The 27,525-nt window shown below is 37.4% G+C and overlaps 1 protein-coding gene across 3 annotated transcripts in view; it reads right to left on the minus strand.

Annotated features, from left to right (window-relative positions):
• The window catches only part of CDKAL1 (CDKAL1 threonylcarbamoyladenosine tRNA methylthiotransferase), a 325,960-nt gene that overhangs the window by 80,435 nt on the left and 218,000 nt on the right, over window positions 1–27,525 (minus strand). For all 3 annotated transcript variants that reach the window (XM_087707390.1, XM_087707388.1, XM_087707389.1), the window contains 3 exons: window positions 23,951–24,096; window positions 2,646–2,826; window positions 1,768–1,830 (listed from right to left, as the gene is read on the minus strand). In XM_087707390.1, the coding sequence (XP_087563516.1) occupies window positions 1,768–1,830; window positions 2,646–2,826; window positions 23,951–24,096 (390 nt within the window). The remainder of the gene's footprint in view (window positions 1–1,767; window positions 1,831–2,645; window positions 2,827–23,950; window positions 24,097–27,525) is intronic.

Consider the following 27,525-nt stretch of genomic DNA (forward strand, 5'->3'; position numbering starts at 1 on the left):
GATACCAACTTCAAATCTCTGGAACCCAGATTTGTTTGGGAGATCATATCTTTGACTTTGCTGAATTCCTCTAATCTTGCAAAACATATCTCTCAAAAGCTATTTGTCATTACTCTCTGCCACCTTTGTTATTTTAGATATGTTAAAATACCCAAGAAAATATTGGAATAACAAACCTAAATATTTATATTCTTTTCCACCCTTTACACGAAAAATGAATGTACATGCTCACAAACAAAGTCAGATTGATTTCAGAATATCTTGATATGTAAGGTCCACAATATAAATGAACTGGAATGGAGCTGAGGGACACCAGTGACCAAACTCTAGCCAGAAGGGCTAATAAAAGAACAGGAGGAGGTGCAGTACTATGCATGGAAAAAATGTCCCACCGCAAAATTGCGAGGTGAAAATATTTCAAAGGTTTCCGGATGTTCAGTTGCCTCTCTTGCTTCTTAACTGAGATACTCTTACACTTAATTTAAGCATCTTCTGCTCTACCATGCAATGAAACAATTCCATGTGTTTCCCTTCTTTTTCCTTTTTTAATCAATTTACATGTTTTGAAATTTGTCCTATTAATCCTGGCATTACAAGGAGGAAGAGGAGGTGGAAGTCAAGAAACATCTAGAACAGAGCAGGGATTACCTTCTCATATGCAATAAAGTACTGCTAACTCACCTCTACAATCATGCCCTCATTATTGCTGACTCATGTCAGGCCTCAATTGGCCCTAAGCATAATTGCGCAATGGCTATGTTTCTTGACTTGTCAACTATAGTATTTTTAATTCCTTTCCTGAGAATAAGATTCTCAAATACAGCAACAGGATCACAGTGAAGATCCCTGGTTTTTTTTCCACTCAAAAGAAAAGTTAAGTAGCTGATTATCCAACATGGTAGCTTAACTTTTCAGGGTTTGTATCACCCCTTCTTATTTCATTTCACAGAGTTTGTCAGTCATGGGAGCAGCTCTGCTCCAACATACCACTCTAAAATTATGTCTGACTTACAGGAAATATGAGAGAAGCATCTCCACAGAAATGTCTACAGTATGGTTTGAAATTCCAGCCAGAACAGTATAAACAAATCGAGTAATTCAGCTGACTGATAAATGGACCACTGATGACAAGTTTAAAAACTGCAGATTCTTGTCCATGTTAAAAGAACCCAATGTTCCAAAGTCCTGCTAAGCTCTTGAGACTTAATTAAAAACAAAACATACTACCAGGGGTGGGTTTCTCGCCCAACGGGGCCGGCGGCGTCCTCGTGCACGCGCGCAGTGCACGCATGCGTACTAGCGCCTGTGCGATACTCCAGCTGCTCCTGGAGGATCGTGCAGGTGCTGTATGCATTCTGCGCATGCGTGGAAGCGCAGAACTCGTCAAAACCGGGTAAGAAATGCGGGCGGGCGGGCGGATCCTGTGGCGTTCCCGGAAGTTACTTACTTCCGGGTTCGCCAACCAACCGGTTCGCGGGGACTGCCGCGAACCGCCTGAAACCCACCCCTGCATACTACTGAAGAAGAAAAAAGGAAGACATGACAATTCATCGATCCATGAAAAGCAATGACTAAGAGCTAGCAAAATGGAGGGCCCTAAATTCCAGCCAAAGAAAAATACTGTTTTTTCTTATATTTAGATTCTGTTTCCCATAATGGATCCTTAAAATACCTTTTTGTAGCCAACATGCATAGACCAAGACATTACTCAGCTTTAATAGTTGAATAATATGAATATCATAAAAATATTCTGCATTTTATTTTTACCTTGTGATCATATGGATTGTATGAATGAAATAGTTTGGACAGTTCTTTTGTTCTTTGTTTCTTCTGTAGGGAAAGAAAACATGATTTTTAAGAAATAACATATTTCATGTGTTCAGAAAATACCAATGGATACAATTTTGCAAAGAAAAAAAAATCCCTCCTCCTTTAAAAATAGTTCTCTTCGTCTAAGGAGAGACATAAAATTACTAGCAAGCAATGTCTACAGATACCATTATGGAAGGGGAACATCCCCCAGTTTGTTACTATACACCTGTGTATATTTTTGGTCAATGAAAATAACAAAACCAGAAACTCTCCCCACCATGTGGGGTCCTTGATGCTCTCTGAGCCTCTTCTTTTCTTGCAGACATTTCATTACCCTAACTAGGTAACATCATCAGTGAGGTTGGATCAATATGCACCAAAGTTTGACATCCTCAAGGAGCCAGAGAGAATCACTGTCTGGTCACTGAGATTGGAAACAGACTATTTGGTAGATTTGAGCAGATCCCTTCACTGTGATATATGTCCCTTCTCTAACATTATTTTGCTCTGTCTCTCCTGTCCTCTGATTAGTATCATTGGGAACCTGGTGCTATAAAAAATGGTATAACTAGAGTTCTGATGTTGTACTAGTTAACACTCTACATCATGTACATATGTAATGTAGGTTATGTATACAGTATTATGATGTAAGACTTTTCAAGAAAGCCTTGAACTAAATCACGTCAATAAAACTGAATGTCCCTCATCTATTGCAAGATAAAGGGTTTAAAAAATAATAACGAGTAGCATCCAATATATCTATACCATGTGGATAATATTTCACCTAAAATCTTTTATTTTTTAAAGAAGGAAAAGGAAAAAGCAACACTTACTATTTGAGCTGGAACCTGAGGCATTTTTGCAGCTGGAGTCCCAGGGCGTGGATAAAACTGGTTAATAAAAAGACTTGGAAACCTGTATTCTTCAACAAGTTTCATGGTTTCTTGAAAATCTTCATCAGTTTCCCCTGGAAACCCACAAATGATGTCTGTAGCAATTGTTATTCCAGGTACTCTGAAATGAGTGGGGAAAAAATTAAGTTGAATCCCAGACAACTTTTCCTTCAGCAAAATGGACAATTAGTGTTGCATCATATTACTTTTAATAGTTTTGAAATGCATTGCCTGTGGAAAATAACATTATAAATATCTTCATATGCAGAAAAGTCTACACAGCAACCTTCAACAAGCAATTTAAATATCCTGGTTTCTCGCCAAGAAACTTTGCAATTTCATTTCATGAGGGTTATGTACAATTCCTGACAGAAATTTCTCAGCATTCAACAAAACAAAACAAAACCCACAACCTGAAATTCCCAAGGTTTACTCAGAGAAGCTAAGACTGCCAAATGGTTTGGATGCTTATAATACAGATGGCTGCCAAGACTCTAAAGAAGTAGCTAAACAGGATAAATTTTGAAAGACAATATATCTTGTCTTTCGGCAACACAAGACGGATCCAATCTGAAGAAAAAAAAAGAAATTAATTTTCAGAAACGACTTCACTTGAGCGTGTGGCAGTGCTGCAACTGGGAGACGGGAAACAGTAACGCTAGATTTAACTTTGTTAATCTTCATTACTGTTTGTTGTTGTTAATCTGAAGCCAAAGGCCAATCAAGATTGTGCAGAGCTGTATTCTTTTCCTATTAAGATTCAGGCCATTCCATACAAGTCTCTGAAGGATGATATGTTGAACGTTCCCTCACTGTTCAAGAAGGGGGCAGGAGCCCCACACCACAACTTTGGGTGTTTGGGTGGTGAAGGCAGAACGACAGCCACATATTTATATTCAACTTTGTTGCTGCTTTATTTAATTGCAAACTGCCTTGACTCTTTGGATGTATGAATCGGTGTGTGTTTCTGTGTAAATAAACAATCTTGAAGCGTCCCTAGAAATATCTTTAAACATATCCCAAAGGTGCTTTTTTCAGGAGGCAACTGGACTTTTTCCATTTGAAGACGTTTCTCTTCTCACCCAAGAAGCTTCTTCAGAAAAAAACAAAAAAGTCCAGTTGCCTCCTGAAAATGCACCTTTGGGACAACCATGCTCTGGATGACTGAGAATCTCTACAGATCTTTAAACACAGTTGGGTCCTGAACATATATTTTTTTAAGGGAAAGTAGTATTGTATGGCATGAAATAATGCATGGACATACTACCTGAAAATAAGACAAGATCTTAGTTTCTTTTGACCCCCCCCAAAAAAAAGCACTTGGCCTTATTTTCGGGGAGGTCTTATTATTTTTGAAGTGCAGGAGGCGGTGAGCGTGGTCACCTCATGGCTGCTGCTGTGTTACAATATTTTTGGGGAAGGCTTACTATTGGGGGAGGGCTTATTTTAACGCATGCGCTCAAAAGCCAAATTGAGCTTATTATCCGGGGAGATCTTGTTTTTGGGAAAACAGGGTATTTCATATAGTGGTTCTTACATCCATTTTTGCATTTGAAGACAGATGACCATATATCAAAATCTGCCACCACATGAAAGTGTGGGGAACCTTTAAAAAGTCTATAATATAGCTGTTACTGATCTATTGGCGCTACTAAGCTCAGCTATGGTTGTCAGTGTTGATAGTTGTAAAAACCTTTACGCATTCTTTGCCTATGTGCTTCAAGAGGAACACAAGGGAACACAAGTACTTATCTTTTGTGTGTTTTTTTAAAAAAAATCTCATTCTACTTAATGAACATTATCTATCACTACCCTTTTTATAATATTTTTATTAATAATTCTAATTACAACAATAAAAACTAGTACAAAGTGAAAAATACAGATAAAAAGTAGAAAGTACAGAAAAGAAAGAAGGGGAAAATAGAAAAAAATAGAGAAAAAGGAAAATAATAAAGAAATGCCTTTCCAATTTCATCATATACAGTATATACAATTTTAGTAACATCACTTTCTCTTAAAATACAACAAACGATCTCTGCGTTCCCTTGTCTTATCTATAAATAAATCCATAAAGCATAATCATTTCCATCCTGATATCAGTAAAAGCCCTTTATGGGTTACCAGGTTTTAACAACATATTTATTTTAATCTCGATCAAACAAATCAACTTTATATTCATTCCTTTTACTTCTAACAAAATCTAAGTTGATTCAAATAATCCCTGAGAAGTTTTCCTTCTTTCTCTCTTCTCATGATATCCTTCGAAATTTTAACAAACCTCTTCTGCAGATCCAATATGGGAAAATTCTCCAAGTCACTCTCTTGGTTTATTGTTTGTACATCCTTTTTAATTATTAAAATAACATCTGGTTCCTTTTGTATCTCTAAGGTAGCATCTTTTTCTATGTCATTCTTGTAGCTTATCATTTGTAAATCCATTTTCAACTGTGTCAGTTTTGTCAGGTAAACCTTGCTCCTCTTCCATAACATTTTTAGATTCAGTCTATACATAAAGGCAGATGTTTCTGTTGATACTATTAAAATTAATTTTAAGGGTTTTCCCCCCCTGAATATCTTTCAATATATCCATTGTTGGAATATTTTGCTTCATTCTGTAATTTGTGTTCGTCTGTCTTAATTGTAATCTTTAGTTGCAAGGGTCCACTTTTAAAAAACGTATTGTGCTTTTTAAAAAAATTCAAAGCCAAAATATTTTTCCATGGCTTTCCCCCCCTTTTCTTTCTGTCCTTTTCCTCTCTCTTTTTTCTTCCCCCTTTCCCCCCACTGCCTTCATTTTCATTTGTATTTTATATTAAGAAGAAAACCTTTCAATCAAAACATATTTTTAAAAAATCAACAGCTGCTATCTGGAGATGATCTCAACTACTCAAGCTTTGTCTGAACAGCTTTTCATTGAGCGATATTTGGCCTGTCATTTTTCTTCCAGAAGTCCAACTTCTGGGATTACCAAAACTGAAGACAGAGAAATTTTCTGGAATGGAATGAATATGCTAGCCATCAAGAGATAGCTACATTGCAGTTTCCGGATCTATTGTAGAACACTAAGAATAAATCAGATTCATATAATTGAATAGAATGAAAACATAACAATAAACTAACATTCCTGGTTTATTGTGAAGAATTTACCAGTACAGATTGGTTATTCATCTTTTCCTTCTATGAGCAAATAAAATTAACCAGGAATGAGCAGATTATTGTCATGTTTGAACCAAAGATTCTGTTGAATTGCTCTCAAATAAACCAAACTTCATAAAACAGGAACACCCCCAAATTATAAATAAAATAAAGAAACTAGGATTTCAGGTTTGAATATAGAAATAAATTGTCCATTCCTGGTCAATTTTATCTACAATAGGGAGCATACTTCCGTATGTTGTATACCAGCATGCTTTTTATAAATAATAAACAGTACAATACAATAATACTTTATTAATTAGTCAGTTGACCTTATGAAAGCATAAGCATCATAAAATGAAGTAAGGTAAGATACATTGAAATAAGTGAAAATACATATGATGAGATGAAATAGAATAAAATAAGATAAGATAAAATAAAAAAATAAAATCAATCAAATAAAAAGCAAGGATATATCTATGTGTTCTTATAAACAATAAACTAGAATTTCTGGTCAATTGACATTTTGAATATGTCTAATGATATTTTTCAGCTCCAATTTGCTGCTAATACACAACTTGGATAGAGAGTATGCCAAGTACTGGACTGAACCCCCTTCTACGAGTGGTAGACAGTGGCAGGAGACCCTGCATTAGCTCTAATATATATTAAATATGCTTTTAAAAACTTTGCATGTGCTCCAAATTATTGGAGCAGAATATTCTGAATTTTGCTCTTGTTCATATGAGCAAAGTAAGCATTTCTGGCAGACTTAAATGAGAGGAATTATATTATTCTAGGGATGAATGAAAAGGGGCACTGTTTGACATCTCAAAGATTAATAGGGTGTACATTCTATTTGATAAAAAAAACAGTCAGAGTTACACCAGTCATTTTAATGACACATACGGCAACAGCAAAAAATATAATATCTACAGCATTTCCAGATCACCTACTTGTGTTTTCCTGTTTCTATGGAAACATGAATGGCAAGTTCCACTTATGCTTGAAGCAACAAAATCACTACTCCTTCAAGTAGCAACAATTCCCTCAGAGTGACAAGGAATATATGTGGATATCTTCACATTTTCTTTGATGTTAATATGGAAATTGCAAGCTAATTCACTTTTCCTAAATAGGATTACTCACCATAAATCCCAAACCGAATGCAAGTAAATGCTATTCAACCGATGATAAGATTAACATTTCACCAAGGTAATAAAAAATGTATACGGTTTGTACTCTTTCAGAATCCAAACCAGGACTCTCTCCTCATGACACCAGTTCATATATATATTATATAGAAATGTAGCTTGCTAGAAAAAAAAATGTTGCAGCCCAAGCTCTCCTAATTATATTCTTGTTCTTTTTATATGTACAGGATTAAAAAAAAAATGATGCCACTTATAGTGTGATGCAGCCTAGGTATGTTTAGTTTATCATTTCAGTAGGAACTAGGCTGTCAAGCACAGGAAATCTGAAGCCAAGATGGTTCAAATGAATGCAGGTTTATTGCATGCTAACACTTACTACAAGAAACTGAAGTATTAACCATCAAAGCAAATTGGAGGTGGGTAAGAGTCAAAAGACTTCAAGGTGGGCTGGACTTAAACCTCTGGTGGGCATGATGGGATTCAAGACTGATGACATGCTTGACCTTCCCTTCTGTTTAATAATTATTCATTATTAAACCAACTCCAACAATAAGCCCCTGTCTACATTTCATTTCAATTAATTGCACATGCTAGTACATATAGTAGCATGAAGAAAATATTATACAATTAGGAAGCCAATGGAAATTTTCACAACCTTAGATAAAATCTAGAGCAAATGCTTGTTTTTTTTAAAAAAGTCACTTTAAATAACCTACCCACACCACATTTTATATGAAAGGTATGTTATTTTAAGCTGCAAAATTTTAAAAAGATAGTATTTGCTTAAGTATGAAATTATTTTGACATCTCTGCAATTTTTTGAGGGGTGTATTGTACAATTCTACCAACGAGCATGAACAAAATCATGTTTTATTTGTTACTGTACCATATAGATATCAACTGAACCAAAAATAAATGTATGTTTTAGAAGTTAGGAGCTTTGTGATGTCTGAAGTCTCTCTTGGTTCTGTAAAAGGCCTTCTTGCCCAAATCAATGTTCAAGCCATAACAGATAATTTCCCTTCCATTTTATCTCCTTCCAACTCTTCTTGCATGTAATTACTGCAATCCAAAACTGAGGCTATCTTTTGGCAACTCTTGCTGTTCTGTTTAATCTCTGATTAAACCATGGCTGAACTGGCCTACAAAAGGTGTACATTGCCAACATTTGTAGTTAACCAAGCTTAAATATAATTACACACTCTCTCACACACAGTTTAGACACCTCTTAATGGATGGTGTCTACTTTAAGAACCAGTTTTTTTTCCTTCAATAATTGAGCAACCTCTCGGTAACAATCTAAATCAGCCTGTCTGCAACCTTATCTAATCTAAGAGTGACACTATATACACTTATTTGACTGGTAAGCAAAAGCTTTTGAAACATTTATCAGCTGGTAACATGCCCTGCATTCCTATCAGAGTCCAATCAATTATCTCTGCCAATATCACTCCGGCAAACAACAAAGGAATTTTTTTTGCCTATCATATGAGAATGTGCGGCCAAAAATGTAGCAAAAAATATAGCAAAATATAGCAATTTCATCACATATATATCAAGATAACTAATGATCTCTTAACCTTATGTAACATACTGGCAAGTTTAAAGAGAATTTTATTATACCTTAAACAATTCACCGAAGTTGAATCTGCCTGTCCAGGAAGAACATGACAAGAAAGTTGGCTTAGAGTCTCTATGCCATGTAAGATATGAACCAGGCAGCAGCTGTTCTCTGTTACAGTCCTGATACTATAAAACTCCTTGATTATGAACAGTTCCCACTTAAATTTCTTAGGACAAAACTATTCAGCCTGTTTTTAACATGCTTTTGGTGGCCATCCGGCAGATTTCTATTCCTTGCTTGTTTTATCTTGATTTTGAATTTGTACTCTGTTATATACTGCTAGAGTTTTTAGTTGGGTTATAAAACCATAACATGAACAAATAAGCATGGGAAACAGCCTTTGTTGTTGTTAGTTGCAAAGTCGTGTCCAACCCATCACAACCCCGTGGACAACATTCCTCCAGGCCTTCCTGTCCTCTACAATCCTCGAGTCCATTTCAGCTCACACCGACTGCTTTGGTGACTTCAGCCACCTCATTCTCTGTTGTCCCTTTCTTCTTTTGCCCTCAATCTTTGCCAGCATTAGGCTGCTCTCCAGTACCCAAATAGTTAAGAAGTAGCCCAGTGGTGGGATTTTTGCTACTGGTTCTGTGGGCATGGCTTGGTGGACATAGCTTAGTGGGCGTGGCAGGGGAAGGATACTGCAAAATCCCCATTTCCTCCCAATCAGCTGGGACTCAAGAGGCAGAGAATAGATGGGGTGGGCAGTCAGAGGTGGTATTTACTGGTTCTCTGAATTACTCAAAATTTCCGCTATCGGTTCTCCAGAACTGGTCAGAACCTGCTGAATACCACATCTGAAGTAGCAATAGCAATAGCAGTTAGACTTATATACCGCTTCATAGGGCTTTCAGCCCTCTCTAAGCGGTTTACAGAGTCAGCATATCGCCCATACAATCTGGGTCCTCATTTTACCCACCTCGGAAGGATGGAAGGCTGAGTCAACCTTTGAGCCGGTGAGATTTGAACCGCTGAACTACCAGTCAGATGAAGTGGCCTGCAGTACTGCACTCTACCCACTACGCCACCTCGGCTCTAGCTGTAGAGTATGTCTATAGAGACGCTCGGTCATGGTTGTCCCCAAAGGTGCTTTTTCAAGAGGCAACTGGAGTTTCTGTTTTCCTTTGAAGATGTTTCACTTCTCATCCAAGAAGCTTCTTCAGCTCTTCTTCGCTCACCCAAGAAGTTGAAGAAGCTTCTTGGATGAGAAGTGAAACGTTCTTCAAACAAAAACCAGAAACGCCAGTTTGCCTCTTGAAAAAGCACCTTTCAGATAGCTGTAGTGAGAGAAAATAAGAGATCAACTGTACTTGGGTGCATTAAATCATTCGGTGAAAAATCAGGAAGAACATTAATTCACAAAATTGTTTACATAATCATGCTTCAAGGAATGGGAAATAAACAATGCAAACTTGAATTCTTAATGTAGCTTTATGCATTACTTATAGGTAATCCTCAAATTACGACCACAACTGGGGCCAGAATTTCTGTTGCTAAGTAAGGAGGCTGTTGTGAAGTATGTCTGATTTTATGATTTATTTATTTATTGCATGGTTACTAAGCAAATCCCCGACTTTGCATATTGAAAGCTAGCTGGGAAGGTTGCAAATGGTGATCACGTGACTCCAGGATACTGCAATGGTAAATGGTAAATCCATGCCAGTTGTCAAGCGGCCGAATTTTGATCACAAGTCTGTGGGGCAGAGGTGGGTTGCTCCCGGTAGTGGTGATCTGGCCTGGGTAGCAGAACCTGCAGCGACCCAGGCTGGCCATGCCCCTGAACCGGTTTCCCGGTCTCTTATGCCATTGCCAGGATATTTCTGCGCATGCACAGAACAATTTTCAGTCAATTGCATGGCGGGCAGGCACGCATGTGAAGTGAATCGTTACCAATTGGTACAGGAACCCATCTCTGCTGTGGGGGGATGCTGCAACAGTTGTAAATACAAGAACTTTGCAATCCATTTCTTCCAGTGCCATGGTAACATTGAACACGTGTTACATGTTACGCAAAAAGTTGTTGCCAGGAAGTAGCTATATATGGCAAATATAATTAATAAAGCCAGCTGAGATCTGGTGATATCATTCCCCCGGAACTGAAATGCAGCAGCTGAAGGATATCTTTTGTTCAAGAGTTTATTACATATTTAAAGTATCTCTATCTGTGCATCACACCTTTCGAAGTCACCCAAAGTCAGTGTACATCACATTCCATTTCAACTTTGAAGCCATTGTTTTAAGTTCGAAACAACTGCTTTGCATTACAAAAGAAGCTATTGCAATAACTTCAGAAGTGTTTCAAACTCAAATCAGCTCTGTTTCTAGCACAAAACATTCTCAAAATGGTCCAAATATGCAGCATAGGAAGAACCTGCCACCCCTGAACCCGATATGAAGCACTCTTGATCTGGAACTGGCGGCAAAGCCTTTTTCATTCTCAGGAATGCTGTCAGCAGCATATGGAGAGCCACAAGTGTGTTAAGACAAAGGAACCACCGCTTGCCGGCCAGGCATCTGATGGAAACTGAAGCTTTGGAGAATCCAGTTTCATCAATTAGAGTTGCACAGCTTCCGTGGACGGTGGGTTAAGTCTTGAATATTTAAGGCCCTTTCAGAGGGAGATTTCCTTCAAGCATACCTTCTGTGACAGCCTATTTTAAATCTCCATAAGGATAATCCTCGACTTACGACTACAATGGAGCCCAGAATTTATGTTGCCAAGTGAGAAATTTGTTAAGTGAGTTTTCCCCTTTTTTTGTGACTTTTCTCGCCACATTTGTTAAGTGAATCGCTGCAGTTGTTAAATTAGTAACACAGTTGTTAAGTGAACCTGGCTTCCCCATTGACTTTGCTTGTCAGAAGGTCGCAAAAGAGGATCACATGGCGCCTGGGACACTGCAACTGTCGTAAATATGAACCTGTTGTCAAGCAGCCGGATATAAATCACGTGACCACGGGGATACTGCAAACGTCGTAAGTGTGAAAAATAGCCATACGTCATTTTTTTCAGTGCTGTTGTAACTTTGAATGGTCACTAAATGAACTGTTGTGTTATTATTCCTTGTAATACTATATTATTTGATATATCGGTCCACACACCTCTCACAACCATCCACACAAACAGCCTAGAGTTGGAACCCCTTTCACAAATATGCATACACACAAATCTACAACAGATGGTACAGATTTGATTGTTTTATAAGTTATATCTCTCATATGCTATTCCTGCATCTAATTAAATGTAAAACTTTAATGTGTTACATATTAATAAATTACTAGCATAAGAAAATAGGCGGAAATAAATGGTTTTAGGGGCTTTTCTTAATTAATAAATAAAATGACCAAATTTTATCCAAACTACGTAAATTTGGGAAGGAAATGATACCGCAAGCCGGTTTGGTTTTCTCATTGGAAAACAATGAGAAAACAATTTATCACAAAGATGTATTTAATTTTCACATATAAAAAAATAACAAAATGCTATATTAATACCAAGTATAGGACAAACCTCTGTATTATGTGAATGCTGATAAAAAGCAAACATATTTTTAACATTTCCAGGTAGCCCAGGTTCTGAAAAGCACGAAACAGACACATCCATTTCTCTCTCTCTGCGTCTACGTTTTGTCACTGATTTCACTCAAGGAATAAGTTTATTTTTGACCCTCCTCCTTCCATGTAAACTTACTTATCTTTACACGGTATATTCTTCCCATACAAATGAAACCGTGTACAAAACTTCATTAAAGATTGATAATTTTAGATCATTACTGTTTTATGACTTTAAAATGAGAGACTTGTGACAAAAGCTCAACATCCTGAAACTTCATTTCCATTAAATCTCTAATAAATACCATCTGGTGTGTACTTTGGGGATATAATACACGTCAAAACCTCAGCCACATTATGAGAACCAGCACCAAGTTTATCTGAAATGCATATTTGAACAGATGTGTTTAAATTACATCTCCTTCTATGCACATGCATAAATTCAGAGCAAGCATGTGTTGATTGAAAATGCATAAAAAGGGGATTTGGAGATGCATCACAAATGAATGGCATCTTAATGGATCAAGGCTCACATTACCAAAGGTTATTATAAAAACTAAGGTTTGCATTTATTAAGGATTGCATCCAGGAAATAATCATGAGAACAAGTTTAAGATTTGCTTCATGATAACTGAAAACTGTCAACTAATCTTCTGCTCTCTCTCCACATTTAGAATTAAAGGTTTTTGGATATAGTAAGATGTTGCTTATTATTCTTTATTAAGAGACAATCTTACTTAGCTTAAACTGCCTCTTTTTTTTGGCTGCTAGTATTTTACTACATTGGTAAGAATTCATATATGGAAGAATGACATTCTCCAAAGCTTAACATAATGGCTACTGAGAAAAGATCACAACTATATTCTAATCACATTAAGCTTCGAGCTAGATTTATATAATGGAATACTCAGGAAGAAAACTTCATTTACTTTAGATGTTTCATTCAGGGGTAGAAAAATGCCTTTTCGGATATTGCTGAATCACCCTTGTCTTTGATTGTGATGGAGTTAAAAATGATTTGATGGCACATAATCAATCAATGCTACAAGAACTTCGAGAGGCCCTTTCCCTTCAGATTGCTAACAAAACCAAGCATATCATATTCATACGTGAGGATAAAGTCTGTGTATCAACTTCCAGAATTTTCAGTAACAGGTTCTCTGGGAATTCCCCACATTGGGAGAACGTCTAGGTTGGGAAGGCTACTATAGAAATATTGCCATAGAAATACTTGCTCAGTAGTCTACACTTAGTAGTGGTGTGTCACCTTGTTACAAATTGAAAACACACAATTTCTGTTTTACAAGAGACATTACTGTGAAAGTTATCTCCGCACCATAGAGTATTTCTATTGTAATTCCATTTATGTTAACATGCAATAAGAGATCACAGATGTTGGTAGATGTTATATATACACACAAGGAAGTATTAATATATTCAAGGATCCCATGGACCTGCATGCAAATTTGAAACTGACATATTATGGCTTAGATACTCAGATAAAGCCTGAATGAAATCATCCAGGTCTTATTGTTTAATAACGACAGTGATGACGAGGTGCATTTTTTTTTAAATTTTCAAGGCCATTGTCAAAAATGCATTTTTCACCCGTTTTTGTGGCCCTGCAGCATTATTTCTTTGAAAATGTAGTCCTTGCTATTTATGGCTCTCGGAGTTCATTCTTTCTAAAAACAAATCTCAATCCCAACTCATAAAAAAGACCACTGTAGCAACAAAGGGGGGGCTAAGCCATCAAGCTTTCTGCCTCTTTTCCATAGAAAAATCTGGGGAAGAAAGCTTATCAGGTCCTTCAACTGAGCAGACACATGGTGAAAAAGAGGAGGGTGGGGGGAGAATTAGGCCCAGCTATGTTTCGCTGGGTTGCCTAATCAGACTGTAGTTAAATAACTTACATATTGCCTCTGAAAATGGTTATCATCATGAATAAACCAACCCTTTTCCAAGTCCAGAGATTGCCTCTTGAGAAATACTCTTCAGCAGATTTAGGACAAGAAAAAAGGGTTGAGACTGGAAAACATGAGAATTAGTTTATCAGTAATTACACAGGCCAGAAGCAATTTAACTTCAAACACTATAAACTGAATAAAAACCCCTTGCCTTAAGGCATGAATTTACCTTTTATATTGTTTATGCCAGTGGAATACTTCTTTTTCACGCTTCACTAAATTCGTGATTACTTCACAAATCAGTCAATGTTTTGAAACATGTTACTAAGACAGCAGCAGAGTGAATGCTGCTTGGAAAAATTAAACCAGACAACATACTTTAAAAGCTATGGGCACAATCACTGGAGGAATGAAAATCTGGAGATTTATTTTAGCCAGCATACTGAAATATACAAAGTCAATGAAAGCCACACTGGGACCTGCAAAAAAACCCACATTAAATAAAAACATAAAATAAAAAGTACCAGTGGAAAAGGCTTGTTCGTTACAGCCAGCTCAAAAGCCATATTCAGGAATTCTGTCATTCCAGCCACCCAAAACATCTATTCCATTTCAACTTTCCAACACTTGATCAGAATTTTGTTTCCATGATTTCATATGTTATAAAATAAAATAAAAAACTAGGCAAAAAAAAAAAGAATTCTGTTTCCACTGAGTCTACTTATTACACCACCTTTTGTTCCCCTAGAGCAGGGGTGTGAAACACAAGGCCCGCAGGTTGGATCCAGCCTGCGATGTGGTCAGATCCGCCCCACGGGGCCATCTTGGAAAATGTAAGGGGCTGGCCCACATTGCTTCAGCCTGGTCTACCTGTGTTGCTTTGGCCCAGCCTACCTAATGAGAAGAGGAAACATGCCAGCAGTTTTGGAAGTCATGTCAAACGGGCCACACCTACCCAGTTGACCATGCCCACCCAGTGAGTGGTGTCAAGCTGGCCACACCCACCCAGTCGGCCATGCCCTCTGTTAGCTACACCCACTGAGTGGTGTCAACCTGGCCACACCCACCCTGTCAGCCATGCCCACCCAGTCAGACACACCCACACTGAGTGGCGGTCAAGCTGGCCACACCCACCCAGTCAGCCTCACTCACCCAGCCCCCTGAGATCAACCATAGCCCTGATGCGGCCCACAATGAAATTGCATTTGACCCCCATGCCCTAGAGATTTTGCTCACATTTCCATGAACCTTGATTCGACCATCTTCTTGGATGGTGATGTCAACAGTGGCAATACCATGATAATGAATGCATGAGAATTATCCATAAGATACAGGCTAGCATCACCTAAAAAGGCAAGTTCCCAAGCATTATCTTATGCTATTTAAATTGATTTATTAGAAAATTTCTGTATGTGCAACTGCCTATGTGAAATGTCATCCAAAGGAAGGAAGAATACCCATCTATCCAATGTGGCATCTATTCATTCACACCCAGGATGTCATCCAAAATTCATTTCTCAGTCTCAAAGGACAACAACGGTTTTCTTTGCTTTGGATTTATTTTTTACAAATGTTCAATGAATGCTAGAGGCAGAGTGAAATAACTGTTTATCCTCTTTGGAGTTTTGTCTGAACATGCTCTGGATAAAATTACCAAACCAATAAAGCTGGGCGATTGGAATCCCATCCCCATGTTAAGATGATAATAAATTGCAGATGGGGGTTTCTGCCAGGCGCATTAAAAAGCAACATGTCCACCTCTTAAAAAAAAGTAACATTCAATCCACGAACCATTTGGAATAATTCAAAAGCGAGTTACAGTTTTGTGATTTCAGAAGGTACTAATAAATATGTGAATCTATTACTCGTGTTAGATATTTTTTTAAGCATAATGGCCCATTGTCCCTGTTTGCATACCAGATATAATTCACAATGATGGCACATTCCTGCTCTATTACATTCTGCTGACTTTCAATCAAAAGTCGATGCACTTTTTAAGGGCAAGTTCTTCAAATCTCTCATCTTGATTACATTTTTGATAGGATAATAAGAATCATAAGTTACATTACTCTTCCATCAATCTCCCATAAATATTGAAGTAAATATTTTAACTTCAAGCAATTTGTTAGAAAATCTTTGGTTTTCTGAAATGAAATGCCACTACCACATTAGATATAAAAGATGCATGGGATTAGTAGAATATTTATTTTCTATGAGTACAAACATAAATGTTTACATTTTTTTTTACAGATTGAGTTGTATTTCTTGATTTTATGTGACATCAATAAATATTCAAGAATATATCACTATGAAAATATGAACAATAGTTTGGATACATTGCAAACGTGCAAAATTATTAAACATTCATTATGAAGAATATAAGCACGGCAAGTATATTAAAGCTTATGAAGAAATTACAGGAATAAATAATGTGGTTTGAGGTATGGTGGAGGGAAAAACTTGCATGCAAAATCTAAACAAAGTACATTTATTTAATTTAGAACAATTAATCAGTGGAACAACTTGCCTCCCCAAGTTGTAAATGCTCCAACACTGGAAGTTTTAAATAAGAGATTGGAAGCAAGGGGTTGGACTAGAAGACCTCCAAGGTCCTTCCCACTGTTATTCTATTCTATTCTACTCTATTCTACATATCCCATGGTATTAAAACAATTACCATTTAGATATAAACTGTAAATGATTGAAATGAATGGAATAAAGGCTGTATCTGAAGGCTGTAGAATTAATATATAAACAGATAAGTGTTATTAATGTAAAGTTCAAAGAAGGAGTATTACAAAACTTGAAGCAGACAGACATGGCAGTTTTCTAGTGATTACTGAACTGGCTAACCCAGGCAACTGTCAACAGTAGATGTACGTCCCAAGTTAACTCGAAAACTGAAGAAGTCACGTGGATAAAGCTACTACTTCACATAATTCCTGCTACAATCTAGTGATCAAAACATTGGAACTTTACACAGCTCTGGGAAGCAACCCAAATAGAAAGATTTTTTAAGGTCAGAATTCACCAACAAATGAACAACCAACAAAAAGTATTATTTTTTTTAAATTTAAATAGCTGGCCTCTAAATTTAAAAAATACATGTTTTAAATTACAGGCTTAAGTTCATCAATTTGTATGCTTAGAAATTAAAATCTTAAATAGGAATACTGCAGAATTTAGGATTAGCAATTAACAGATCAATGAGAGTCACAAGTGAAATACCTAAAGCTAGTCATGTTTATCTTATGATGTTTTATATTGCATATTTGCCTTCATTTGGGTTCCAAATAGGCTAGTTGTTCTCAGCCTGCAGAGTAGAGGGAAGAATATCTTTAAAATCTTTCACTTTCTGCTCTTCGACATCAGGGGCGGATCAATGGGCACTAAAATCTTTCTACTCTCTTCTTATAAAGACTGAGCCACCATTAATGGAATTTTGCTAAAATGGAAATGCTACAATTGATACACCTGCATTTGTATTTTTAATCTGAATAGTTTCCTCTAGTAAAGTAACATATCAATAATACTGCTTAATAGCTAGGTTAAAGAATATGAATCAGAAAGAATTAAGTTCAAGTCCTAGCTAAACCAGGGTCTAGTGAATAACTATGGTCCGATCACTCTTTCTAAATTAAACTTGAATGTATGTTTGAATGTTTATTTTATTTATATGCCGCCCTTTTCCCCGAGGGGGACTCAGGGCGGCTCACAACTCAAACCAGGGAAGGGGGATACCAAACAAAAAATTAAAACGACACAATAATACATACTTTAAAACACACAACAGTCATACCATTCGAGACGGGGGCAACAGTCCTTTAGCCCCAGGCCTGTCGGAACAGCCAGGTGTTAAGGGCTTTGCGGAAGGCCTGGAAGGTGGTGAGGGTTCGAATCTCCATGGGGAGTTCGTTCCAGAGGGTCGGAGCAGCCACAGAGAAGGCTCTCCTCCGGGTAGTCGCCAGTCGACACTGGCCGGCGGATGGAATTCAGAGGAGGCCTAATCTGTGGGATCTAATCGGTCTAGTGGAGGTAATTGGCAGCAGGCGGTCTCTCGAGGACCCATGAAGGGCTTTATAAGTGACGACTAGCGCCTTGAAGCGTATCCGGAGACCAATAGGCAGCCAGTGCAGCTCGCGGAGGATAGGTGTTACGTGGGTGAACCGAGGTGCACCCACGATCGCTCGCGCGGCTGCATTCTGGACGAGACTTGCTTCACAAGGACAGAGTTAATAATAAAGGAGACCTCTTATTATCAAAATTGTTTTGAACTCTCAAGAGAAAAGGCAGGCTATGGGGAGAAAAACCACACAAATCCGCAAAATGTTAGAAAGAGATATTTCACAACATGTACAGTACGTTTTCTGGCAAAATACAAGGAAAAATCCCATTGGGGTAAAATCCACTTATGGTTACGTCTCCATTAATTCAGAGAGAAAAATGGAAATAGTCAATGGATTTGGAGACCATTGGAATGATTAGGAGGGTGCATTGGCTTTGAGACTGATTTATTTTGGTTTCCCGGCTACATAAATATCCATTTCACCAATGGATAGGTGTTATTTTTGGGGATACACGATAGGAGGGTAAATGAAGCACTATTCTGCAAATTATTAGAAAGCAGTTGCATCAGCATTTATTTCTCAAGGACAAATCTTGCAAGGTTAATCTTGAATCATCTTTTCATTGAACGACTTCTTTGATAGATTGTGAAAACATTGTAGGCATAAGGTATCTTGACTTCAGCATTGCTGTTGACAAAGTGTCTGTGACATGCTTCATCCACTTAATTATCATGCTATCAAACTCACACTTAACTGGTTTACAGAAGTGTGGGTTGGATAGCATGGCAATTAAGTGGATACACAGCAGGCTTGAATATGTTATTTAAAGACTTGTACATCAGTAGTTATTAGAATTATTGGAACCATTCCAGACTGGAAAGAGGCACCAAATGCGCTGGCAGCAAGAACCAGTCCTAAACTAGAAGTTTAGTTCTTAACTAATCTGATTTTTCTACCCACTCTTCTTTCCTGAATTAAAGGGAGACAATCTTCATGGAGCTTCAAAGTTTTTCGGTTCACCGACAAATGCGCGATCGACAAATCTGCACCGACGAAACCACACCCGTCATCAACAAACATAATGGGACGCAAAAACAACGTTATAACCCTAACCCTTTATAACGTTGTTTTCGCGTCCCACTATGCTGTTTGTTGACGGTGGGCACGGTTATGTCAGCACGGATTTGTCGATCGCGCATTTGACGGGTCACGAAGTTTTTCTCCCTATGAAAACCTCAGACTTTTAATTTCCATCCAAAGGGGGTATTCAGCAGGTTCTGACTAGTTCTGGATAACTGGTAGAACCAGGCAGAAAATCCCTTGCTAAAATTTTTGATGCCCACCCCTGATTAAAAGACATTCAATTTTTACTAAAATTAAAACATGAGCAAGACAGGATAGGATTAGACATCAATCCCAGGATTCATAGATTGATATCAGCAAACCAAGTTTTAGAATTTTAGAATTTTAATTTAAAATTTTTAATTTTAAAAATAAGAATGCACATAGATATAAACAGCCATAGATATTATATATAAAATGTTGCTGTACAGCACAGGTCCCCAACTCCTGGGTTGTGGTTCACTACTGGACCATGGCTTATTCAGAACCGGGCCCCGTGAGTGGTGGGCTGGTGGACACATGCACGCAGCTCAACTTGCGCTGGTGGCAGGCTGGCATGTGTATATGCAGCTCAACTTGTGCAAGTCAAGCTGCATACACATGCACATGTATGCATGTCGACTTGCCGCTTGCACTGCCCAGTTCTCCTCTTCTCTTCTAAGAGCCGAGGTGGCGCAGTGGTTAAATGCAGCACTGCAGGCTACTTCAGCTGACTGCAGTTCTGCAGTTCAGCTGTTCAAATCTCACCGGCTCAGGGTTGACTCAGCCTTCCATCCTTCCGAAGTGGGTAAAATGAGGACCCGGATTGTTGTTGGGGGCAATATGCTGACTCTGTAAACCGCTTAGAGAGGGCTGAAAGCCCTATGAAGCGGTATATAAGTCTAACTGCTATTGCTATTGCTATTCTCTCCCCCCCACCCCCAGGCTGTCAAGCCACAAAGGTTGAGGACTGCTGTTCTACAGTATGTAATTTGGCACTTTGTATAGTATAAATTCTCCTTCTGTTAGGACAAACTGGTGCACAAAGTCCTCTCTCCAATTGTACTGTTCGCAAACCCGGTTCAATAATAACAGGATGCAAAGAAATGTTAATAGATATGGCCCAGTGATGCAAGTGTCTTTGACTGGAGCTTTCGTTAACTGCAAGCACGGCTATTCAGGGCATAGGAACACGTTTCCTCTCGGCTGGCGCTTGATGCCTTTCTGCATACTCAGGCAGAAATTTAAATAAATATGAGATTTAGAAAATTTCATCAAGCATTTGAAATGATAATGTTACTGCTGTAAGTGCAGGGACATCTAAGAGCCATATTTTAAAAATCCATTAAGAAATCCTTCATTTGAAAGACATTACGATCTATTGGGGCAGTGATCTGTAAATGAAGAAGGATCAGCAAAAGGACTGTAATTAATCGGAAGGTGTTTGTCAAAAAATTGCTTCTGTTAATACTATTTACATGCTGATTGTGAGCATTAGCAGGAAGTGAACTGGGCTGCAATGTTTCTAAGCAAAAGCACTGAGTTTGAAAGGCTGCATATTCCAAGATTTAATTTTACAAAACGTGAGGGATTTTGTGCACGAAAAAGCCCTGAATGATAATTTATGATGATCTAAGCATCTTCCTTCAGTGCACTGTATATTAATGAATTAATTTAGAATAGTTGTAATCAATCTAAAGATAGGGTACCAACATTTAAATGCTGCCTATGAAATATGAAAAATATAGAAAGAAGTAGCATCAGTTAAGTGACATAATCTAAATGGGAAACCTAATGTCAAAACACTATTATTGTCACACTGCAGAGTAACAATATTGAGTTATTGTTATAAATTGAACCAATCCAAGATGGGGACATAATTTTTTAAAAAGAGGCTTATGGTCCTTCTGTTTTAATGCAGGTGTGGAAAAAGTGTTTTTAGTGACTTACACATATACATTGCAGCTAGGATTTTGCTATTGGTCCCTCTTTTTTCTCCTTCAGTTAGGGAATTTAAATGCCCTGCTGTAGGACTTTTCATTTTGCGACAAAAATGTGTTTTCTTCAATCAACGAGAAGAAACCAAGGGAATAATCCAGCAAAAAATACAATGCCATTGCTGAGATTTTGTTATACTTTGTGGCTACCATTCCATCCAGTGGTGGGATTCCAATAATTTAACAACTGGTTCTCTGCCCTAATGGGTAGGCGGGGCTCAGTGGTCATGTAACTGGGTGGGCGTGGTCATGTAACTGAGTGGGCGTGGCCAACTCAAAGTCACTCACGTCGATGGGCACTTCGCCTTAGCCGTTACAATGTAATAAGGGTTAACCGGAGAGGCAGTTTCTGTAAGCAGGGGAATAAAGATTAGGCTAGAAACAACACCAGAATGTTTCCTTCCTGCTTTCCTTACAGGATTAGCCCTGTAAAGTGGAAAAAAACAAAAGGAGATTTCTTCCAACAACCGGTTCTCCAAACTGCTTAGAAAGTTAACAACCGGTTCTCCCAAAAAAAGGTGCGAGCTGGCTGAATCCCACCACTGATTCCATCCAACCTAGAGATGGATCTTTATAATATTTAACCCTTAAGAATGGCTTTCATGCAACTATTAGTTTCTCAGAAAAGAGAACAATCTTATGTTGCTTTTTTTGGGAGGGAGCAGTTTCAGTACATTTCCAATTGTTATGGATTGAATCAGTTTAAAAGTAGTAGAGAAATGCTATTTAATCATTGGCCTAGCATTAGACTCATCTAAAAGCATTTTTATTCACAAATGTTTCATGCAAATTGTTTCAGTTGAAAGCACAGAATGTAGAAGCACATGGTATTGTCCTGAATGATAGTGGCCCTCTGAGTTCTTCAACGCTATCTACTCTCCTGTATCCATCATTGCAGCTTGGAAGAGAAACAAGGAATGTGTCCATAAGAACAGATTCATAGATAATTTGTTTCTGGGAGAAACTGCAGGAATCTGTTGCAATGTTTTGCTTTCATAATGCCTGTGATGAGATGTCTACTGGGGAATAGTTATATAGGAACGTCATATTTGGCTGCTTTTAGCAGATGACACAAAGAAAAAAGACCTACTAATACAGAAATAAAAATAAATGAGGTTTACAGATGTCAGTAGATTCCAATATCCAATATTTTTCACTCTTATAGACTGAGCTTGTTCTGTTTCTGTACTGTATGTTGGAAATAATTTCTCAGACAGATTTTTAAACAAAACATCTTATTTAAAATAAAACCAATTATATCAATAAAGCTTGAAAAATGTCAGAGTAAAAAACAGCAAAAATGGAATAATTTTAAGTTGCACTGATATGTATATGTATATGTATATGTGTGTGTATGTATGTATGTATGTATGTATATATATATATATAATCAGTGCAATCAGTTGCATTGATATATATATATATATATATATATATATATATATATATATATATATATATATATATATATATATATATATATATATATATATATATATATATATATATATATATATATATATATCAATGCAACCCCTGGAGTTGTGACACTAATTACATACCTATTTCCCTGGCTCAGCTGATAAGGAGGAGAACCTTGTGGCTTAGTGATTAACACATCTGCCTAATATGTAATACAGCCCAGGTTCGGATCCCAGCAAGGGTATGGCTAGCTGATGAGAGCTAAATAGCTTGAAATAGATCTATACTAGTCTCCCTTTATTTATTTATCAGCACAAATACAACACACACACACACATATATATATATCAGAGGCAAAGGCAACAGTAAAAATATTGGGTTTCTGTCTGGATGGTCTCTTGTGATGAGCCGATAGACAGAGAAATGAAACAGTAGGCTTCCTCCCATATTTGGGCATACCAGGGGTTGTGACACCAAATACATACCTATTTCCCTGGCTCAGCTGATAAAGGAGGAGAACCTTGTGGCTTAGTGGTTAACACAACTGCCTAATATGTAATACAGCCCAGGTTCGAATCCCAGTAAGGGTATGGCTAGCTGATGAGAGCTAAATAGCTTGAAATAGATCTATACTAGTCTCTCTTTATTTATTTATCAGCACAAATACAACATATATATACCAAACCATCTACTGTTAAGTTTTGGGGAGTCGCCACAAAAGGTGATGTGTAGATTACATGGAATTAACCTTCAACTAGTAAAATAAATCACATATACCTACATGTATTTATACTCAATGGAAATAATCATATGCCAGACAATCCTCACAAAATCACAGAGTATTATTTTCAGTAAAAATTCTACTTAGAAAACTTAGTACTCACATTGATTACAGTCTAACTAAGTTTTCCTACTGCTAGTACTTAAGGAATTCTCCATGAATGTTACCAAAGGAATTTACTACAAAGTTCATTTAAATGGTGACAAAATAACGTATACTGTTGTGAAAAAGTATTTTGAAATATAGTTATTGATTGTCATAATTTGCTAATAAAAATTCCTGGATTAACACACAAAATCCACATATTGCAAATCGTAAACTAGGAATAAAAAGATACTTTCAAATAACCAAATGTCCAAATACATGACTGGAGCAGCACTTTTTTGTCTTTTGCATTCTGTATCAATTACTCTGAAAATCATAGCCAAATCATGAAGATGCAAAAAAGCAATTATCTTTTAAAAATTTATATTATCAAATTATTTAACTTTTCAAATATTAAACTTACCTAGTTTTAAGAAAATCCACCACACGTTTGAAATCAGCTACACAATATTCTCTCTTCATGTCCATCAATACGCTATCAGAAGCGGATTGAACTGGTACATGTAGAAAAGCGTAGACTCTCGGGTGGTTGAGAATTTTTGCCATTTCCTAGAGACATGAAAGTAACATCAGTAATATTTTTACACACTAGTAAATACACCCTTAGTTCTACGTATTTCCAGCATTTAAAAAAAAATGTGATGCACATATTTTTGAGTAAGACAGTCAAGGAGGATGGCACCAGACGCTCACAGTTGTCTAATTTGCAGTAAAAATGTATCCCCTTGTTCATTGGAAGATTGATAATCTGATGCAAAGTAAAATGATAGAACAATAAAATAAAATAATAAAATAAACAAAGAAAATGCATCAATATGACTAGTTAAAAATAGATGGGCGAACAGAACAGAACTCCCATTGAGTCAGAAACTTCAGCTTCTGTACATATTGATTGCCAGCATAAATGTGGAATGTAGGATGCATAGAACATAAAATGATGTAGCCCTTCTTTGCTTATTTACTGTCATAGGAATATGTAAACAAATACCTTTTATATTAGAGTGCTTTCCAAATTGCCATGAGTTCCAGCTAATTGCTGCACCATGTGACATCCACAGTTTTGTGGAAGTTTCCAACAACTCATGAAAGGATGCCAATGGCTCCGTGGAGAGGAACAAATGAAAAACTCAAATTTGCAAATAAAATTCTCATGATAGAAATCTGGTTCGGAACCATAATAAACCATTCAACAATAACACTTCCCCATTGTAACCAAGGAAATGAGTAGGAAGTTCTTACACATTTACTTCACAAGAATAGGCTTATATTAACAGCATGAAAGGCCTACTAAAATGAATGGGTACAATATGAATATCAGGAAATGGAATTTTTATCACTGACTTATCTATTTAATTATTCTTAACTAAAGAATGAGAGGAACTACAGCTTTGAAATACTGGTCTGATTCCGACATAACATTTAGCCCTAAGGTAAATGTATTTTGGAAGAGTGTGAAATGCAAACTTGTTATGGCTTATAACAGAGCTGTCAAACTCCTGGCCCACAGGCCAGATGTGTGGCCACACCCATGCCTAGTTTAGCAAATGGGGAAAAAATCCCATACATTATGTGACGCTACCGTAACGACGTGAGCTTGACATCCCTGCCTTATAATATAAAGTATTATAAAGTTTTAAAAGTAGTTTTGTATAAACTGGACCAAAGCATTTTAAAACTGGTATGAAAAATGAAAAAGGCATTACAGAGAATGCACGGTGTGCAAGCAACTTTACCACTGTACTACTAAATAATTGAGTTTTTGTACAAGAACCAAGAATAAGAAAGAAGAGATTAGCTGTTGTTCTACCCTCCATTTTTAGGCTCTGTGTCAGGGCATGTCTAAAGAAGCCATCTGTAAAGTTATTTGCTCAAATGAAGCTACAGATCACAAATGCTCAGCTGATAAGGAATCAAAGAATGGGAGAGCTAAGGCATTTCAAATTCTTCAAAGGGGAAAAAAAATACACAGCATACAAAATTCCTCTCAATGGTCAGGGTTTCATTGGAATAACCTGAATTAATAAGGAAGATAAAAAAAAACCACAGATGGCATATTGCACACTTTGAGCATGACTCATCTTGACAGGTGACATGGAAGCCTATGCATCTCATCATGTGCAATTAAGCGTTTAAAAAGGCACTGGCAGGTGTGAACAACTTCTTTAAAATACAGACTTTTGTATATTCTCTCCACACTCAGAAACAAGGTACAAACATAGCCCTTATCCCCCCCCCCCAATGAAAAACAGAAAACGTCTATGATAGAAATCAAGTGATTTCTGAAGGAAAAGCAATATAATCAGCAGAGTCAAATTTACCAATAGCATTTTTTCCAACTGTTCAAGATAATTGATGATGATTAATTAATGGCTTTTTAAAAATGTTTATTGTGCAAATGCACTTTTGATTACCCACAATGGCTTCAAGGCAACTCTGCCTATTATTAGAGGCTTGTACTTTCTTTAGGATCAAAATCGAAAGTTGTATTAAGAAGAGAATTCCTAAAACATTCTAGAAAACCTTTGGGTGATCAGAGAAGCAACCCCCATTAGCTGTCAACCACAAGCTGGGTTCACAAATTTTATAGCAGAGGGGGATTCTTTTTTTAAAAAAGTTTTGACTAAATGTGTTATTCAAATCTAGATATTGTTTCGTTTAACAAAATGTTTAAAAAAACAAGGTTTGGTTTAATGTTGAGTAACTTTCCCAAGCACATATACTTTAACAAGCACATAAGGACAGTAAATTACCAGTTACCTCCTCACGACTGATTAGATCACACAGATTAGGCCTCCTCCGAGTTCCATCTGCCAGCCAGTGCCGACTGGCAACTACGCGGAGGAGAGCCTTTTCAGTAGTAGCTCCGACCCTTTGGAACGACCTCCCCGTGGAGATTCGTACCCTCACCACCCTCCAGACCTTCCGCACAGCCCTTAAGATCTGGCTATCCCGCCAGGCCTGGGGTTAAAGATTAGGATCCGTCCCCACCTGAATGATAGAGCCAAGGTGGCGCAGTGGTTAAAAGCAGCACTGCAGGCTACTGCTAGATCAGCAGGTCAGCGGTTCAAATCTCACCGGCTCAGGGTTGACTCAGCCTTCCATCCTTCCGAGGTGGGTAAAATGAGGACCCAGATTGTTGGGGGCAATATGCTGACTCTCTGTAAACCGCTTAGAGAGGCCTGAAAGGCCTATGAAGCGGTATATAAGTCTACTGCTATTGCTATTGAATGAATGTTGCTTCTATTTTTTTAATTATGTACTGTCTGTATATGTCATTACGTGTATCCCCTCCCTATAGGTTGTAAGCCGCCCTGAGTCCCCTCAGGGAAAAGGGCGGCCTATAAATAAAAGCAATCTAATCTAATCTAATCTAATCTAAATGTCCTTATGTCCTAACCTTGAGAAGAACAAAGCAGTTACAATATTTAAAAATGAGGAAGAAATGAATGAAAGCCCTTTTACTGAAACTTAATGGGGCTTAGATTTATTAAAATCTAAAAAAGTGTGCATCTTTGACAAGGCTGGATGACAGGAAGGCTTCAAGGAGGTCTGAATTCATCTCCTGCTCCTGAAATGTCAAGTGCCTCTTATTGATGTTATGAAAGAAAAGCTAAGGAAACCTTCCCTCCTTAAGTTCATAAAGCTGAAAGTATCCTGAAAAGACAAAAAAATAAATAAAAATGAAATAATGCATTATACATGAACTGTAGATTTCCACAAGCTCCTCCAATCTATACTCAGCTTTACCTTTACCCTTAGGTCCCTTTGAAAGATTTTCAGTCATCAGATGGTTGAGATGGAGCAAAGCCTGTCACCGGCTCTTTAAAGCAGCCATGTGTTTTCCCCAGATATGGCTGTCAGCTGTTACACGATCCAGAGAAAGAATGTTCAGTTTCAAAAATGCCCAATAGTTAATGTATGAGTGCCCCCATGTGCTTTCCCTTTGTTAGCAAGGTACTAGACTACAAAAAAAGTCTA

The sequence above is a fragment of the Thamnophis sirtalis genome, unplaced genomic scaffold (assembly GCF_051295495.1).
Source record: "Thamnophis sirtalis isolate CommonGarterSnake01/CBP01778 unplaced genomic scaffold, rThaSir2_p1.2 scaffold_2, whole genome shotgun sequence".
Taxonomy (NCBI): Eukaryota; Metazoa; Chordata; class Lepidosauria; order Squamata; family Natricidae; genus Thamnophis; species Thamnophis sirtalis.